The sequence below is a fragment of the Schistosoma haematobium genome, chromosome 1 (assembly GCF_000699445.3).
Source record: "Schistosoma haematobium chromosome 1, whole genome shotgun sequence".
NCBI lineage: Eukaryota > Metazoa > Platyhelminthes > Trematoda > Strigeidida > Schistosomatidae > Schistosoma > Schistosoma haematobium.
In genome coordinates, this window is record NC_067196.1 from 60,885,866 (window position 1) to 60,900,688 (window position 14,823).

General features: G+C 32.5%; 1 protein-coding gene across 1 annotated transcript in view; it reads left to right on the plus strand.

Moving 5' to 3' along the window:
• Window positions 1-14,823, plus strand: part of NPR2_1 (Nitrogen permease regulator 2) — a gene marked incomplete at its 5' end in the record, with an annotated part of 101,774 nt that overhangs the window by 78,878 nt on the left and 8,073 nt on the right. The window contains 5 exons of the mRNA XM_012939537.3: window positions 494-657; window positions 2,214-2,386; window positions 9,758-9,907; window positions 10,686-10,809; window positions 14,185-14,428. Coding sequence (XP_012794991.2) covers window positions 494-657; window positions 2,214-2,386; window positions 9,758-9,907; window positions 10,686-10,809; window positions 14,185-14,428 — 855 coding nt within the window. The remainder of the gene's footprint in view (window positions 1-493; window positions 658-2,213; window positions 2,387-9,757; window positions 9,908-10,685; window positions 10,810-14,184; window positions 14,429-14,823) is intronic.

Genomic DNA, 14,823 nt, shown 5'->3' on the forward strand with positions numbered 1-14,823 from the left:
TTTTTCAGTTATTTCTTTTTTTATTCTTTGACTGTGTCTTTGCACGTATTCCCCTGTTGTGATTAAACACAAAGACATTGGAATAAAGAGAATAGACTTTTCAGTGGATTCTCACTGAATTATTGAGTTTGTGTTATTAGTTTTCTCAGCACTGACTATTAGTACTATTGTTGTAATTTACAAAAAATTGCAAATAGTATGTTTTCTTATGGATTCCCTAGTAGTATGCATATGTGATCCCTCTATGAGTTGAACGCCCAGACCTTCGCATCTCAGGTAGAGCACCTAGCTCGGAGTTGGAATCCAGTATTTCTTATTTACAGTTCCAGTCAATAGCTGATCATTACTCTGTTTTTTACTGGTGCTTTAACTAATATCGATCTACAACGCATACTAGTTACAAATCTAGTCATTTATTTCTACTTAAATTGTGTTTTTTTTATTTACAATAATAATGTTATTTTGTCCTTATTTTTACATTAACTTTGTATAGATTTATTATGGACAGCACCAGAATTATTACCTGACGGTGATACAACTATTTATCCACGCGAATCAATAAAAGGCGATGTTTATAGCTTTGCAATTGTCTGTCAGGAAATTGTATATCGCAAAGGTGTATTTTACATACAGAATTTTAAAAATTGTGAACCAGATGTAAGTGTATACACATATACATACAAGATTAGTGTCTCCATAGTTCCCTTCAAAATAGTTCAATATACAATTGTATCTATTTTTCTCGGGACATTTGAAGTATAATTAACTATTTTACTTAGGGGTCTCATTAGACTTGGTGGGTTGGTATCTAACGAAATCTCGGTGTGAACTTAGAAAATTCAGTAGGTTTTTGTTAACTTTCGTCATTTTTGGTGTGGGTAAGATGTCCGTCTACTAGCCAAAGGTGGAGAAAATACCTATCACTGTCCCTTGAAAATAATACATTTTTTATCTTAATCTTTTATAATTAGAAGTTATCAATACATCGACATTGATTTATGCTACGGAAAATATTTTATTTGTAACAAAGTGTAGATTCCCATTGATCCTGCACAGGTTATATCAGTAAACTTTAAAAAATTTATCACATTAAACAGAAGAGATATTGAATGACGAGTAATATGTTTCTATAAGTGTTTCGATTGCACAGTAGTTTGTACTAACATTTTCTCTTTTGAATAATTTAAATATTTATAGTTTAGTTGAAGGGGTTTTCTGGATACTAGTCTGATATGTCGATAGTAAAACAGTTTTTACCAGTGACACTGGATTATTGTTGCGTTATTTTGCGAATTGTTCGGAGTTGAAATTTTACCTTCGGAAGCCGGTTCAATAGTTTTAATGGTTGAGCATTCACAATAAAACTAGAAGGTTCTGAGCTTGACATCTGGATAAGTCGCAGGTACTAACTATTGGGGATGAAATAACTGTTTAGTACCCCCTAATTTTCAATCTCGATTGAGGTAAATTTGCGTCAAATATCCATTATTTTGAACGAATAGTATCGAAAACGTATCTAATTATGACACTGGCTAGTACAGATCTGATTCTCACAAGGATCATCAGCTCGTTCAGGATTGTAGATACTTCTTGCTGATAAGTGTTGACTATAATCAAACTTTAGTTCAACGGATTTTTGTCATCGGCCTTTAACCACATAACATGAATATAAAGGTGAACATTTATAGTGCATAAATGAAATAGTTACCACGTAAGTTATTCAACTTTCCAGCTGATTTTAATTCGTGTGGGAAAAACAGAAGAATACAGTTTTGATTTTGTAATAAGGCATAAATATGACCGTTTGTTTACGACTTATTTAGCCTTATAGAACTATATCTATCAACCGATTTTTTCACAGTTTAAGTCACTAACTGATCTTAGCTAAACCACCATTGGAAACCTGGAGGCACTCGATTTCCGTTTCTTCTTGGTATAGGACTCCTCAGAATTGCGCTTCCACGACTCCTAACTCAGGACCTTCAGTGTAGCACACGAACCCCTAATCTCTAGACCAATGAACCCATTGATCTTGGGTTCAATTCATAAATACACGCTTCTGAGGATCTCCATACTAGGAGTTCCAAGTTTTTAGTGGTAGTCCAGCTAAAATCCGTTTGTAATTTAAACAACTTCCTCACTCTTCACAAATCTCCTATATTAATGCCAATATATATATCTTGTCACTTTCATTATTGTCATTTTCAACTTAGTTTATTGTAAAGGAAGTGAAAGCACACAGGAAACCACCATTTCGACCGACATTAGATTCATTAGAAGGTTGCTCTGAAGATTTAGTTCAGTTAATCTGTCAAGCATGGGATGATGATCCAAGTGTACGACCAGATTTTCAGTCAATTAAATTATCTATGCGAAAATTAAACAAGTAAATATTATTACTGAAAAATTTTCATTATATTAAAACACAATTATATGAACGGAGAACATTCTTTTCAATAATTTCTCATCAGATTGTACAATTACATAGATTCTGATGAGAAATTATTGAAAAGAATACTCTTAGTTCATATAATTACGTTTTTTTAATATTATTAATTTATTTTTCAGAAAATAATTTGTATATGCAATTACTTGTATTTTGGTCATATGATACTATGTATTTCCAATTTTTTTTCGCATCTAATCTCTTTGCTTAATTACTTATCTAGAGGTTTGTTATATAATTGAAAGGTTTAATGAAATTTAAGGCAATATTATAGTGAATATTACAAAATTAGTTTAATTTTGCTGAGGAACAATAATTACTACAATAATCGGTGAGTTTGTAATGAAAACACTTAACATTCAACCACTAAATCGAAGACTTTGTAACCCTTCTTCATTTATTCCGGTTTGAGTAGTTGGATAGTATCAGTAATCTTTATTTATAACAGTGCAATCTACAGTCCAGTACGTATACTGGAGTCTGATGGTTCAGTTTTATTGTTATTATCACGATCTTCAATGAAATGAGATAAATTGAGGTTAGAGAAAACCTTTACCAGTTTAGGAAAATGATGTGAAAGGTAATACACTTCAGTCGTCCAATGTCAATTCGATCATTTTTGGAAATCATAAAACCATAAGCTTTTCATAATTTAGCAAGTTGTTGACCTGAAAAACCACAATTTATGCATCATTATTTGGTATCCATAGTTGTAGACGATTTAATCTTATTAACGTAACATTAGACACTAGTTGGACTGAAGTTTTCTAAACACCAAATGTTCGTTTATTTCATCAATGAACAAAGTAACCAACCGGGTTCCTTCTCTTTGTGTTAATGTGAAAGTGGTAATTTCTATTGATAAACATTTATGCCATCTTTATAAACAGAGATGAATGGTGGTTAGCGGTAGAATTCACGATCCCCGTTTCGTTCCATTTTGGGCTCACCAGCTCGATTTGCCTGAGTCAGTAGGAAAATTTAAACAACTAATACAAAAATGTATTTATGCCGGCTGTTTTGTTGTTTATATCAATCCCTTCATTATCTCGACCTAGTGAATTAACAGTAATGAACTGAATAATTTCTGACTGCTTATCTCTACTAATCGTCTATTTTGTACAGTTTGAATATACTCGACCCCCAGTATTTGGGTTTATCTGTTTGAAGTACAACTTGATCACGATAGATAAAATAGAATACATCTTATCCTCATTTAATTATGCTCACATATACAAGTGTTATTTGCATACCACGTTTTTTTTAGAAATTTCAATCACTAATCGAAATCACAACTTTCTAGGTTTGAAACTAGGATATTTTGATTGTACAGATTTTCTTTATTGTCGAAGCTGTATAGAAATCATACACCACTCATTGAAAATATTTGAAATATATTTTTTATTAGCTTTCAACCTCCTAATATAAAACAATTTATGAAATTTTATTGTATTGGTTGATGGACAGAACATAGCTGTTTGGCTTTTGTCAACTTTTTCTTTTCTAAAGCATTTAATAAATATAATGAAAGAGATTAAAACGTTTTAATAATACCATATACAGGAAACTATGCATTTCTAAACTAGCATGATAATGATAAGCATATACATTGCGTATAAAAATCAGTGTATCTATCTATCAGTTTCTCATGCTTTACAATGTGTTGTTTGTGCTGCTTTCTTGTCTACCGTTGACTTCTCTGCTAAAAGGTGTTTAGTGTTGTTCTCTTTCAAAGTGAAACGAGGAGGGGAGGGAAGAGAAACGGTTATTATTATGATTATGCTCATACCTATCGCTTCATTGTCTCTGTACGGTGTTCCAGCCATATAAGGTTGGTGATGCTTGATCTGGTGAAGCCGGAGTAGCTTTTCTAGAGTTGGATTCCGTGTTTTCAGAGCTCACAAACGCACCGTATGGATGATACTGCTTGCGTTAATCGTTGTGACTCCTCGGATCTTGGTGCGCGGGCGTCGCACCAGAGAGCAAATATAGTCTACATGCATACCGGTAACATACATGTTTTCATTCATACATCCCATATCATACATATTGGCATATCTACCCACTTGGGACAGTAGATAGTCATCGCTCTCTTCGAACGTGTTTGCCGCAACTGACTCTCTTACGTATCACATGCATACCACTGGTACACTTTTGTCCATGCACTCCATGGGACATACATAAGCATAAGCACTCTCTCAGGGAGAATTGGTGATCACCTCTCCTTAGTATTTGCTACCATATCTTTTGATTACATTTTCTACCTGAAGGATCAAGCCGTCGATTCCATTAGACTTATGGTAGACATTTTCATATCTTACGTTCCTTGTGCTAATCCATACGCGTATCTTTTGCATATACCTACATACACGAACCACATAAGCCAAGACTTTTGTTGTTCATGTACATAAGCATGCATAGCGAGTATCCAGCAAGATTTAGTGGGCACTGAGTTGGAATCCGTTTGATCCAGTTTACATCAAAGTGATGGAGAAGGCCGATCTATGCGGACAGCCCAAATTAGCCACCAAGGTTTCCCTTAGTAATCAGCAGCGCCCCACGTAAAGGCTTTCAGTCGGATTTCGCTGCCATCGTCTCTACATTCTATCGAACACCACTTTGAACGGATTAAAAGAATGAAAAAGTGATTTCTTCATTTTATATCAACAATAAAAGTAACAATATAAATAAATCCTTATTGATTTGCTGTAAAATCCCACTTCAAATTGTTATTAATGTGTATGTTTGTGTGTGATAGACTATGGGGAGTTTAAATTAAAGTTTCTTTGGTATGTGAATGTATATGTGTGTAGTTAAATATATGAATGTTTAATCATTTTATGTTCTCCCCTATACGTTATACTGAAAATATATAGCTAGTGATCTATTATTATTATTATTGTCGATGAAATAACACTTCCAAATTTCAATAACAAAAGATTGTTTGTGGGACCGAACACATGAATCAAATAATAATTATGAATGTAAATCGAACGATAAAATAAATCATTGATAAACTAAGAGAATTCTCTAATAACGTAATGGAAATATCAATACTTTGTTTTGCAAGAAATCCATACTAAGAGAAAATGACTATGTATAACTTACCTGGGATTACAAATATTTGGTTAGTAACACGAATATTTTTGATACATTTTTACGAACAAGCACCAACGTAAATATGGTTTATTTTCATGACACCATGTCACATATAAACTGACTCTCTCTATACTTTTGACAAATAATATGCACAACACGTATTTAGATCGTCCGAACTGGTGTTTGAAGACAATATCAACAATCGATCGATTCCTCTGACCGAACATTAGTGTCTTTAACATACATGTAACCATTTGGAATAATTAACCACTTCTAACCGCTTAGCACATACGAGAGTAGAATTTCAGAATCGCTACCTTAGGTATCCCACTAGACTGTAACTTTTATCGACTGGTAATTAATTAAGTTGGAGAGATCCTTAGACAAATTTGACCTGAAGATAAATAATCCAAGTCTTTGTTGAATAGTATAGGCATATATAAATCGGTCTGTTCATTTCTAATTTAATCTCAGTTCGTGAGTAGGTTTATAATGCGATCTATTCACGTTATTCTTCTGTAATTTTTATGACGCTTTGATTCAAAATGGGCATGATGACTTAATGTAGAAGTTAGCGTTGATGAATTCCTCTTATCTGTTGATGACATGTTTATGATCTTATGTTAAAACGTAGAGGAGATAGAATAAGAATCAGACTATGACCGCTTAGAGAATAGTTGAAATGCAGCTAAACTTCGAACCATTGTACCAAAGGGTTATCGTCAGTGTGAAAATGTGTAGAGAACGTAGTATTTTTGCCGTGGAAATCACGAGTCGATCTAAGCTGTGTCCAATGGAGTCCAATCCTTCTCGGGTGTCAAATAGATGTCCACCTCAGGCAGTGGATGAAATGTTGAGCAAGATCATGGATTGATTGAATTTAAACACTTGCACCATTGGATACTGGCTCAGCAGTGTAAAGGGTAAGTCTTCGTGCGTGAGACCATAGGTTCTGGGCCCGATTTCCCCTCGCGAGGTCGCGAATGTTCGAAGCCGAAGGGTCACATATTAGGACGAAACGGCCGTCTAGTTCTTCCAGATTTTTAATGGTGGTCTAGCTTAGATCGGCTAGCAATTTCAACCGTGAAAAAATGATTAGTTTAAAAGTAGTCTTTATTACAGATTGATGTTATTCAATAATCATTAAATGAGATTATATTCTGAGACGATTACTGATGCTCAATAATAAGATATTTTCATTTTATTTCATCATAGTGTTAGTGAAAATCACTGATATATTTTTCTAAGACTTAAATCAGTAGACCTAATGAATTCTTGAGTCAAGTATATATTTATACGATAATATCAGTTTGTTACATACAGGATTGTCGTTTCCATAGAAATCTTGGTTTTACTACCGAGACTAACCAAAGGAAGAGGAAATAAATAAGTAAATTGATCAATGCAGTATAAATCACATTGAAAACTATTAGTTACTGCTAAAATTCTTTAGTTAACAGAGGTTCTTGATAGTAAATCTCTTTTGTCAACAAACGTCAAATTTTAGCTAACATTCACTTATTATTAAATAACATACATACGTTTTGATAATTATGTACAATGTTTATAACAATTTGCAATTGAACAACTTGCTCATTTAGTCTTTCATGATATTTTCTATCAGTTAACATTATTGATGTGCATGTGTGTGTATGCCTGTAAATTATTGACTGTCGCTTTTCCAAATGGTATTGAACTTTAGTTTATTACTGTGTGATCTCTCTGATTTTCGTGTCTTCAATTTCTTCCCTCTCTAATTTATTTACCTATTTCTATGTGATTAACTGGAGGATTGTTGTAGATTGAAAGGAAGGAAAAAAGCGAACAAAAAGAATTACAGCTTTGATTATTGATCTATTTCATATTTAATAAGAGATATAAAAAAAATAGATCAAAGGACTTGATTTGAGTAGGAAAAGTACAACTGAATAAGAAAAGCACTAACCATTAACTGTTTGACTGAAATTGTCAATATTATCAGGGAACCATTATTTTTTGAAGAAAAAAATATGAACGAGAGGTTACAATGTAAATATCTACTCCTATACTATTTGTTCATTTACAACTATATAAATGGAAATTTATTGTTTTCAAATTAACACTTTTATCACCATAACGAATAATCTAAGCCATATAGATTTTTTTTCTGATTGTTTAAATTGTGGTTTCTTATTCGTTTTTTTATAAAAAAGAAAAGAATTCTATGCATGAATAATTAATGATATTGTTAAAATATAATATAAAAATAATTACTTTATCACTCTGTCTCATTAATATTGACAACATACATTATGTATCGATAGGCAGGTTTACTTTTTATGTCAATATTAAAACTAATCAACTAGATGACATGTTAATAAACTGTTTTCAAATTTAACTGTCACCTTCATTATTAAGTTATTGATTGAGATCTTGAACCGATTGATGCTAGACTAACATTGAAAACCTGGAAGCACTGGACGGCCATTCCATCCTATTTTGAGACTCCTCAGCAGTGCGCATCCACGATCCCGCTTGCAAAATTCAAACCCAGGGCCTTCAGTCTTGCGCGCGAACGCTTAACCTACTTGATCATTGAGCCGGTATCCAATGGTGTTAATGTCTAACCTCAACCAATCCATGAAATCGCGTGACCATTTCCCATTGTCTTTCCTTATTCACAAGAACACCAATTGCAAAATAATCATTAAGCACTGAAAAATGCCATACATATGTATTATCTTTTAGGAGTATCCTATTCTCTGAGCTGGACGATTTAGTCATGAATCTCTCATTCTCTTTCTAGACAAAATCATTAGCTCACAATGCAAAACGAGTGATCTATTAGAATTTTTCCACAATTAATTAATAGTTGATTTTGTTGAGTTGGAATTTGCTTGGTTTTTGTCTATGATTATATGGACGTTGCCTGTATATTTGCTTTGAATGAATACTTCTCTGACTTGATTTCTGACCTTTCAGTTGATTATTCTTTTCTCCATTGGTTGATGGATTGTTCCAGTTTCTACATCTGTTGATTGATGAGTAACCGGAGTGTAAGGTTTCTAGAAGTTCTCTAGTTTTCACTATGCTTCTTCTGTTCAGAGTTTTGATGATTTCCTTGTCCAACTCAGGTTCAGAGTTGTCTATATACATTAATATAAGCGAACAAGTGATCATAGATATCTTGGCAGTACTGCTCATGTATATGGTTGAACCATTGAGTGAGTAATACTGAAGACGTTATGTGTAAGTTTTCAGGTGGTAATGACAAGTCACTTGATGGAGCTGCAAAACATTATTGGAACTTAAGTTATGCTTACCCAAGCACCACCAACTCTGACGTTTTAGACTGGTTTACTTACGAGTATATTGAAAAATGATTAGCTACGATCGGACATAGCATTAGTAGGATGGTTCCGTGAGTAAACTTAGTCGGATAATCGGGATGCACTGTATAACTATTTTATCCTAGTGTGGGACTCAGTGTTACATATCCACGACCCCACTGAGGATCGAATCCAGGGCCTATAACTCTCTCACCAGATTTCTGACTTGTAAACCGCCAAGTTGCCACCCAACAGATTCGTGACAGCACAAATCTCTACAAATTCCTCTGTAGTATGATGACTGTTAGACTAAGCTATATAGAAAGATTTGGCCTTCCTATTCAGAGTTTGTTTATTAATAATCGTAATTTATCACTGGAAACACTAGACGGTGATATAACTGTAGATCAATTGCACTGGCACAGATGCGTTCTCTGTTTGTCTTTTTCCAGACTTTGAATGTTAATGTCGCTTCATATGTTTTGTTAGTTCTTTTAAAACTACATTCTCTTTACTTAATTTTCTACCATCATTGTTATTATAATTTCATCTGCTTTGCTTTTTATCTCGGTAGTTTCCTCTTCTAATCTGCTGATTTCAATAAAACTGATACGTATTTATGCTAAGTTTAACAGTGTTTCTGAATAAGTAATATTATAAAAAATTGGTGATGACGATGATATAATACTCTGTATCTACTTGTTTTGAAGATAAAATATCTACTCGAGCACTTACTAACACTTATCTGTATTCCAAATTGTTAGATAATGATCATCGTTTCATTTCTCAAAAAATAGTTACGAATGTAATTATAATATTTCATATCAATTGGCTAGATATATAGTTATTTTTATTGTAAAAGTATTTATCACACATAAATACAATCTTTGCAAATTATTTATAGAGCAGGAGATAGTAATAATGTTTTGGACAATTTACTCTCTCGTATGGAACAATATGCGAATAATTTAGAAGAATTAGTTGAACAACGTACAGCTCAGTATTTAGAAGAGAAAAAGAAAACAGAAGATTTATTATATTCTATGTTACCAAGGTAAGCGTTGTTATTCATGATGATGATGATGAAACGATATCTTTTTTCAGTGGTTTATATCTCGTATTGATCTTATTTCAACAACCATTAAAAATCGAGATACACTGGACAGTTGTTTCATCTTAGTATTAGATGCCTCAGCAGTGCACATCCACTACTATCTGGGATCGAACGTAAAACTTTCGAGTCTGTCGGCGAGCTCTGAACTCTAAGGCCACTGATCTGGGGTCCAGTGGTGAACATATCTAACCTCATTCAGTTCGCGATAGTACTCATTAATATGCCTATGCTTATATATACCGTTTTAAATGATTATACATGCATTTCTAAGTAAAATGTAGCCCGAAATGCTTTATTCTGTTTTCCTTAGTTGTATAACATTCAATCGATAACAACCATTCATAACCTGAGTATTCGTAACATATTACTAAGAATTTCGTTGAAACTATAATTTATGAACAACCATTGAGGGTACTAAAGTAACCTTGAGAAAACCCAGCTGCCAATTAAGGTTAATAGAAGGATTTAGAGTTCGAAGTTACGGTTAGGAACGTGAGTTAAGGTTTTCATCATAAATTGACACTAGCTATAATCCCAAAATGCTATTTAGCCATATGGATGAATGGATTTCCATCTGAAACCTAAGAGTTTCCATCTTAAATCTGATTGGTTCGTCTATAATTTATAGTCCTGCCGGAATTTTTTACACAAATAAAATCAGTTCTAGAAACCCTGTTGTTCATGTATTTTCTTTTCTCCAATAATTTTTTTATTTCAGATCTGTGGCCAAACAGTTATTCCGTAATCAACCCGTAACTGCAGAAAGCTTTGAAATGGTCACCATCTATTTTAGTGATATTGTTGGATTCACTTCACTTTCAGCGGAATCTACACCAATGCAGGTTTGTAGAATATTCACTTATTTTATGTGTTGTTGTTGTGTTTTTGTTCAAACGTTTCAAATCTAAATATTATGTGTGTTTAATTTATGATAATTCTTTTTCAATGAATCAATAATCCACTCTCCTCTTCACACAGACTTAGGAATTACCGTAATGTAAATTATTCTGACACTTACTTGAAATACTTATATATGTATGTGTGTACGTATGTACATCATTATAAACTAATCTGGTCAGTATTTAGTCGTATACCATCAGTTGCTTTGTGCTTTTATGTTCTTATTCCGTTTACCAAAAGTGTTCTACAATTGTAGGTAGAAAATCTTAGTTTCCAGATAAACATTAGGTTCCAAGACATCTAAATGTGAAAATAATAGTAATAATAATAAGACTAAACATAGAACTGTTGGAATATTTGTGATAAACTAACTTTTTTGTCTTCTTTACTACTGAATATTCTCCATATTCTCTGTGCAAATTATAAGAAAGGGAAAGTAGGGTTCGAATTATTTGAAAACACGAGTGGTTTTGTTAAGTGGTCGTCGGACTGAGTCTACGGAAAACCCTGGGCTTAGCTTTCGTGCTTCGCAGTCGGAGACGTTACCACTGAGCTTTATGGGCCACGAATAACCTCCTGTAGGTCTGAGATGTACGTAAAATTGACTGATCATTGAGCAGTGGCCAATGTCACCTATGGTAAGTCCTCCTTAGTATTGACCGAATTCTATCGATTAGGAGTTCTATTAATTATCACGAGAATATATATATATATATATATTCATTAGATTATTATCACATTATATATCACTAATTAACTGAAGTCGTAAAAACATTTAGATAAGTCTATTTCAACTTGGCATTTTTTGGGTGACATCGTGTTATTCAAGAGATCTTTACTTCCTATGAGCTAAATCCCTGGTGTAGAACTATGTTTGTGAACTGGTAACAAATTCCGAAACTCTAATGAAATAACCTTCTAATGCATCCTGGTTCTCACTTATCATCTTTATTTGATGTGTCAACTTATCTTGATAAACATAAAAATGTTGGATGTGTTATGGTTAGTTGATAAATGTGGTTTTACTCCATACTGAGATTCAATAGTCAGTAGTTTTATTCGCTATAAATTTTCAAGATTACATCTAAGTTACTTAAAGGTCAAGACAATACTATTCAGTCAATAAATATGTAATGTTTCACTGAAGTCATGAACCAATCAATGCTGGGCTACCATTGAAAACCTGGGATCACTGGACGATCATAGGACACCTCGGCAGTGTGCACCATGGCCTCGTACATGGGAATTTTAACCAGAACCTTCATTCTTGTACGCAAGCACTTAACTTCCAGACCACTGTGTTAATGTCTGACAGGGTGGTATAACATTGATCGGTTCATTATTTCAGTGAGACTCAACAATTTCCGCAACCTTATGCTAATAAAAATGCAATGATAAAACTTGAATTCTGGTGTTCGTATTGTAAAAATAACTTTTATAATCATCCTTATTGTTTAATTCGTTTTATGTGATTAAAAATAAAACAAGAAATCAAGCAAATAGTAATTACTGTGTATGTTTATATATTTCCTCATTCAGTACACTACATTTTGGAATATTTAACCATTTATTTTTTTTCTCTCCAATTTCCTTATGAGTTCCTTGCCTTTTTAATATGATCTAAAATTGTGGTTTAGAAACTAATGAAGAATCCTTTTCTCATTAGCATAAAAATAAAGAAACAAAATAAATGATAAATGAAACTAACGAGGCGTATGAATAAACAGTGACTCAGCATATTGACTACCAAATGTGATTTCTTTTCCTCTTATTGATTTCTACTTCGGACTCACTGAGAGTGACTGCTTGTAATGATGTGAAATAAATTATCGTCTTACGTTATTCTGTATGTCTGTTTTTGGTCGTGGGTCGGGTATCTTATAAAACGTGATCTAGTTTGTGTGTGGAGTCCCATTCGAGTATCCAACCTAGTGGTATTATAAACTTCGTCACCAGTGTTATTATCATGGTATAGTAATATCTCGTGCTACACAGAATATCATAAATTATCCATTAAATCATGACTAAAACATGGTTTACCACTTTGTAAACTGTTATGAAATTTTTTCACCCTAATTTTGGTTCTCTAACAAAAGAAACTTGAGGTTAGTTCAAAATAACACTTACGATTAGTGTATAGTAAAAAATTAACGAGTAGATGGTTTTTGACTAGTCATTAATCTCTACCAATTGTCTATTTCATTCACATGCCTATTTTCTTTATTGTTTAGGGCGTACAATATTTAGCGAGCTCTATAGATTCTTCAAAAAAAAGCTAAAAATCTAATTCTTTTATTTTTAACAAATTTCTTATTTTTTTAGAGGTATTTGTATTTTTCTTTTTGTTAGTCATGCATTTTTCTAGTTTCACCTCGGTTGCATTCATGTTTGTCATTTGAAAGGTCCCTAATTACAAAGGATAAATACGTTGTCAACGTTGTTTTTTAGAAAAAAAAATGCTTATTTGATGACTAGATAGAAATCAGGTTGATTTTTTGAAGTATACTTTTTTCACTACCTTTTAGTAGTAAGCTTCTAAAGTGTAAAATACTTAAGCCCATCAGCTTATAGCCTAACTTTTCTCCAGTTCGGTTATTTCCAATGTACAATGAGTTGTTAAATCCATTCTATGAAATATTTAATTTGTAGTCAATAATTTAGCTTATTGTATTAAATAACTTATAGTATAAAATCTCACAGTTGTGTGGTTATCTTACCAGAGTTATGAAACATATACAAAGTGGGAAACATTATGAACCTGTTAACAGAGCACTGTGTTACCATTACAACTTGAAATATTTACTTACGTCTATTACAAATATCTTAATAACAAGTTTCTTGCCTTTTTTATTTTGTTACTTACATTTATTTTTAGTTTGAGTGCATTTGTCTTCGATTAAAAGAAAGTAGATAATTACTTTCGTTGGAAGTCTTATTGAAATTTATCAACCAATGAGTATAGTGTAATTGGCTATCTTAGTGGATTATCATTATAATATATTTTTCAAATCATACGTCGATAAACCTTTTCTAATATGATACATCTATAATACACTAAGTAAAATTGGACTTAAACGACTCTGAAAACAGACCTATGTAATCACTACTTACAAGCATAGAAGACGTTGATGAAAGTCATCTTTCGATAAACAACAAATGTCGAGACCAAATTTTGTTTTACATTCACTGTTATTGTGGTTACTACTAATAGTAATATTGATATTTTACGTATATATATTCACATTGTGTAATATATTATTAAATTTATTTACACAGAAATTTATTCTATATACATAAATGATTATTTCACTGAATAGGTTGTAGAACTGTTAAATCGATTATATACATTATTCGATGGAATAATTGAAAATTTCGATGCATATAAAGTTGAAACAATTGGTGATGCGTATATGGTCGCTTCCGGCTTACCACAACGTAACGGTAACAAACATGCACGTGAAGTAGCCCGTATGTCTATTGCATTTTTGAAAGCTATTTTTGAATTTCAAATTCCCCATAGACCTGAAAAACGTTTAGAATTAAGGATTGGTATACATTCAGGTGAGTGATAATTTAGTTTTTACTATTCACTATATTTTACATACATCCATTTATGATCATTCTGTGAGTGTGGTTGTAGCGAAACAATGTAACTTTGAAAAGTGACTGTTGGGGGTCTAATCAACCTCTAAAATTATATGTTCCTTTCAAACACTAAACAATACAGTAGTTTTGTTTTTCTAGCTGATAACTTATGTTTTTATTCTATAATCTGTTGCAATATATTAAAAAACAAAACTCATTGTTTCGTTAATAAGACATTTTTTTATTTTCTTCTTATTACTAGTAGTAGTAATGAATTGTTGGGTGGATGCGGTGTTTTTTCAAAGATTATTATAAACGTCCATAGAATCTTCATTTTGATTTCCAAACAATATTGTTCCTCATCGATTCAA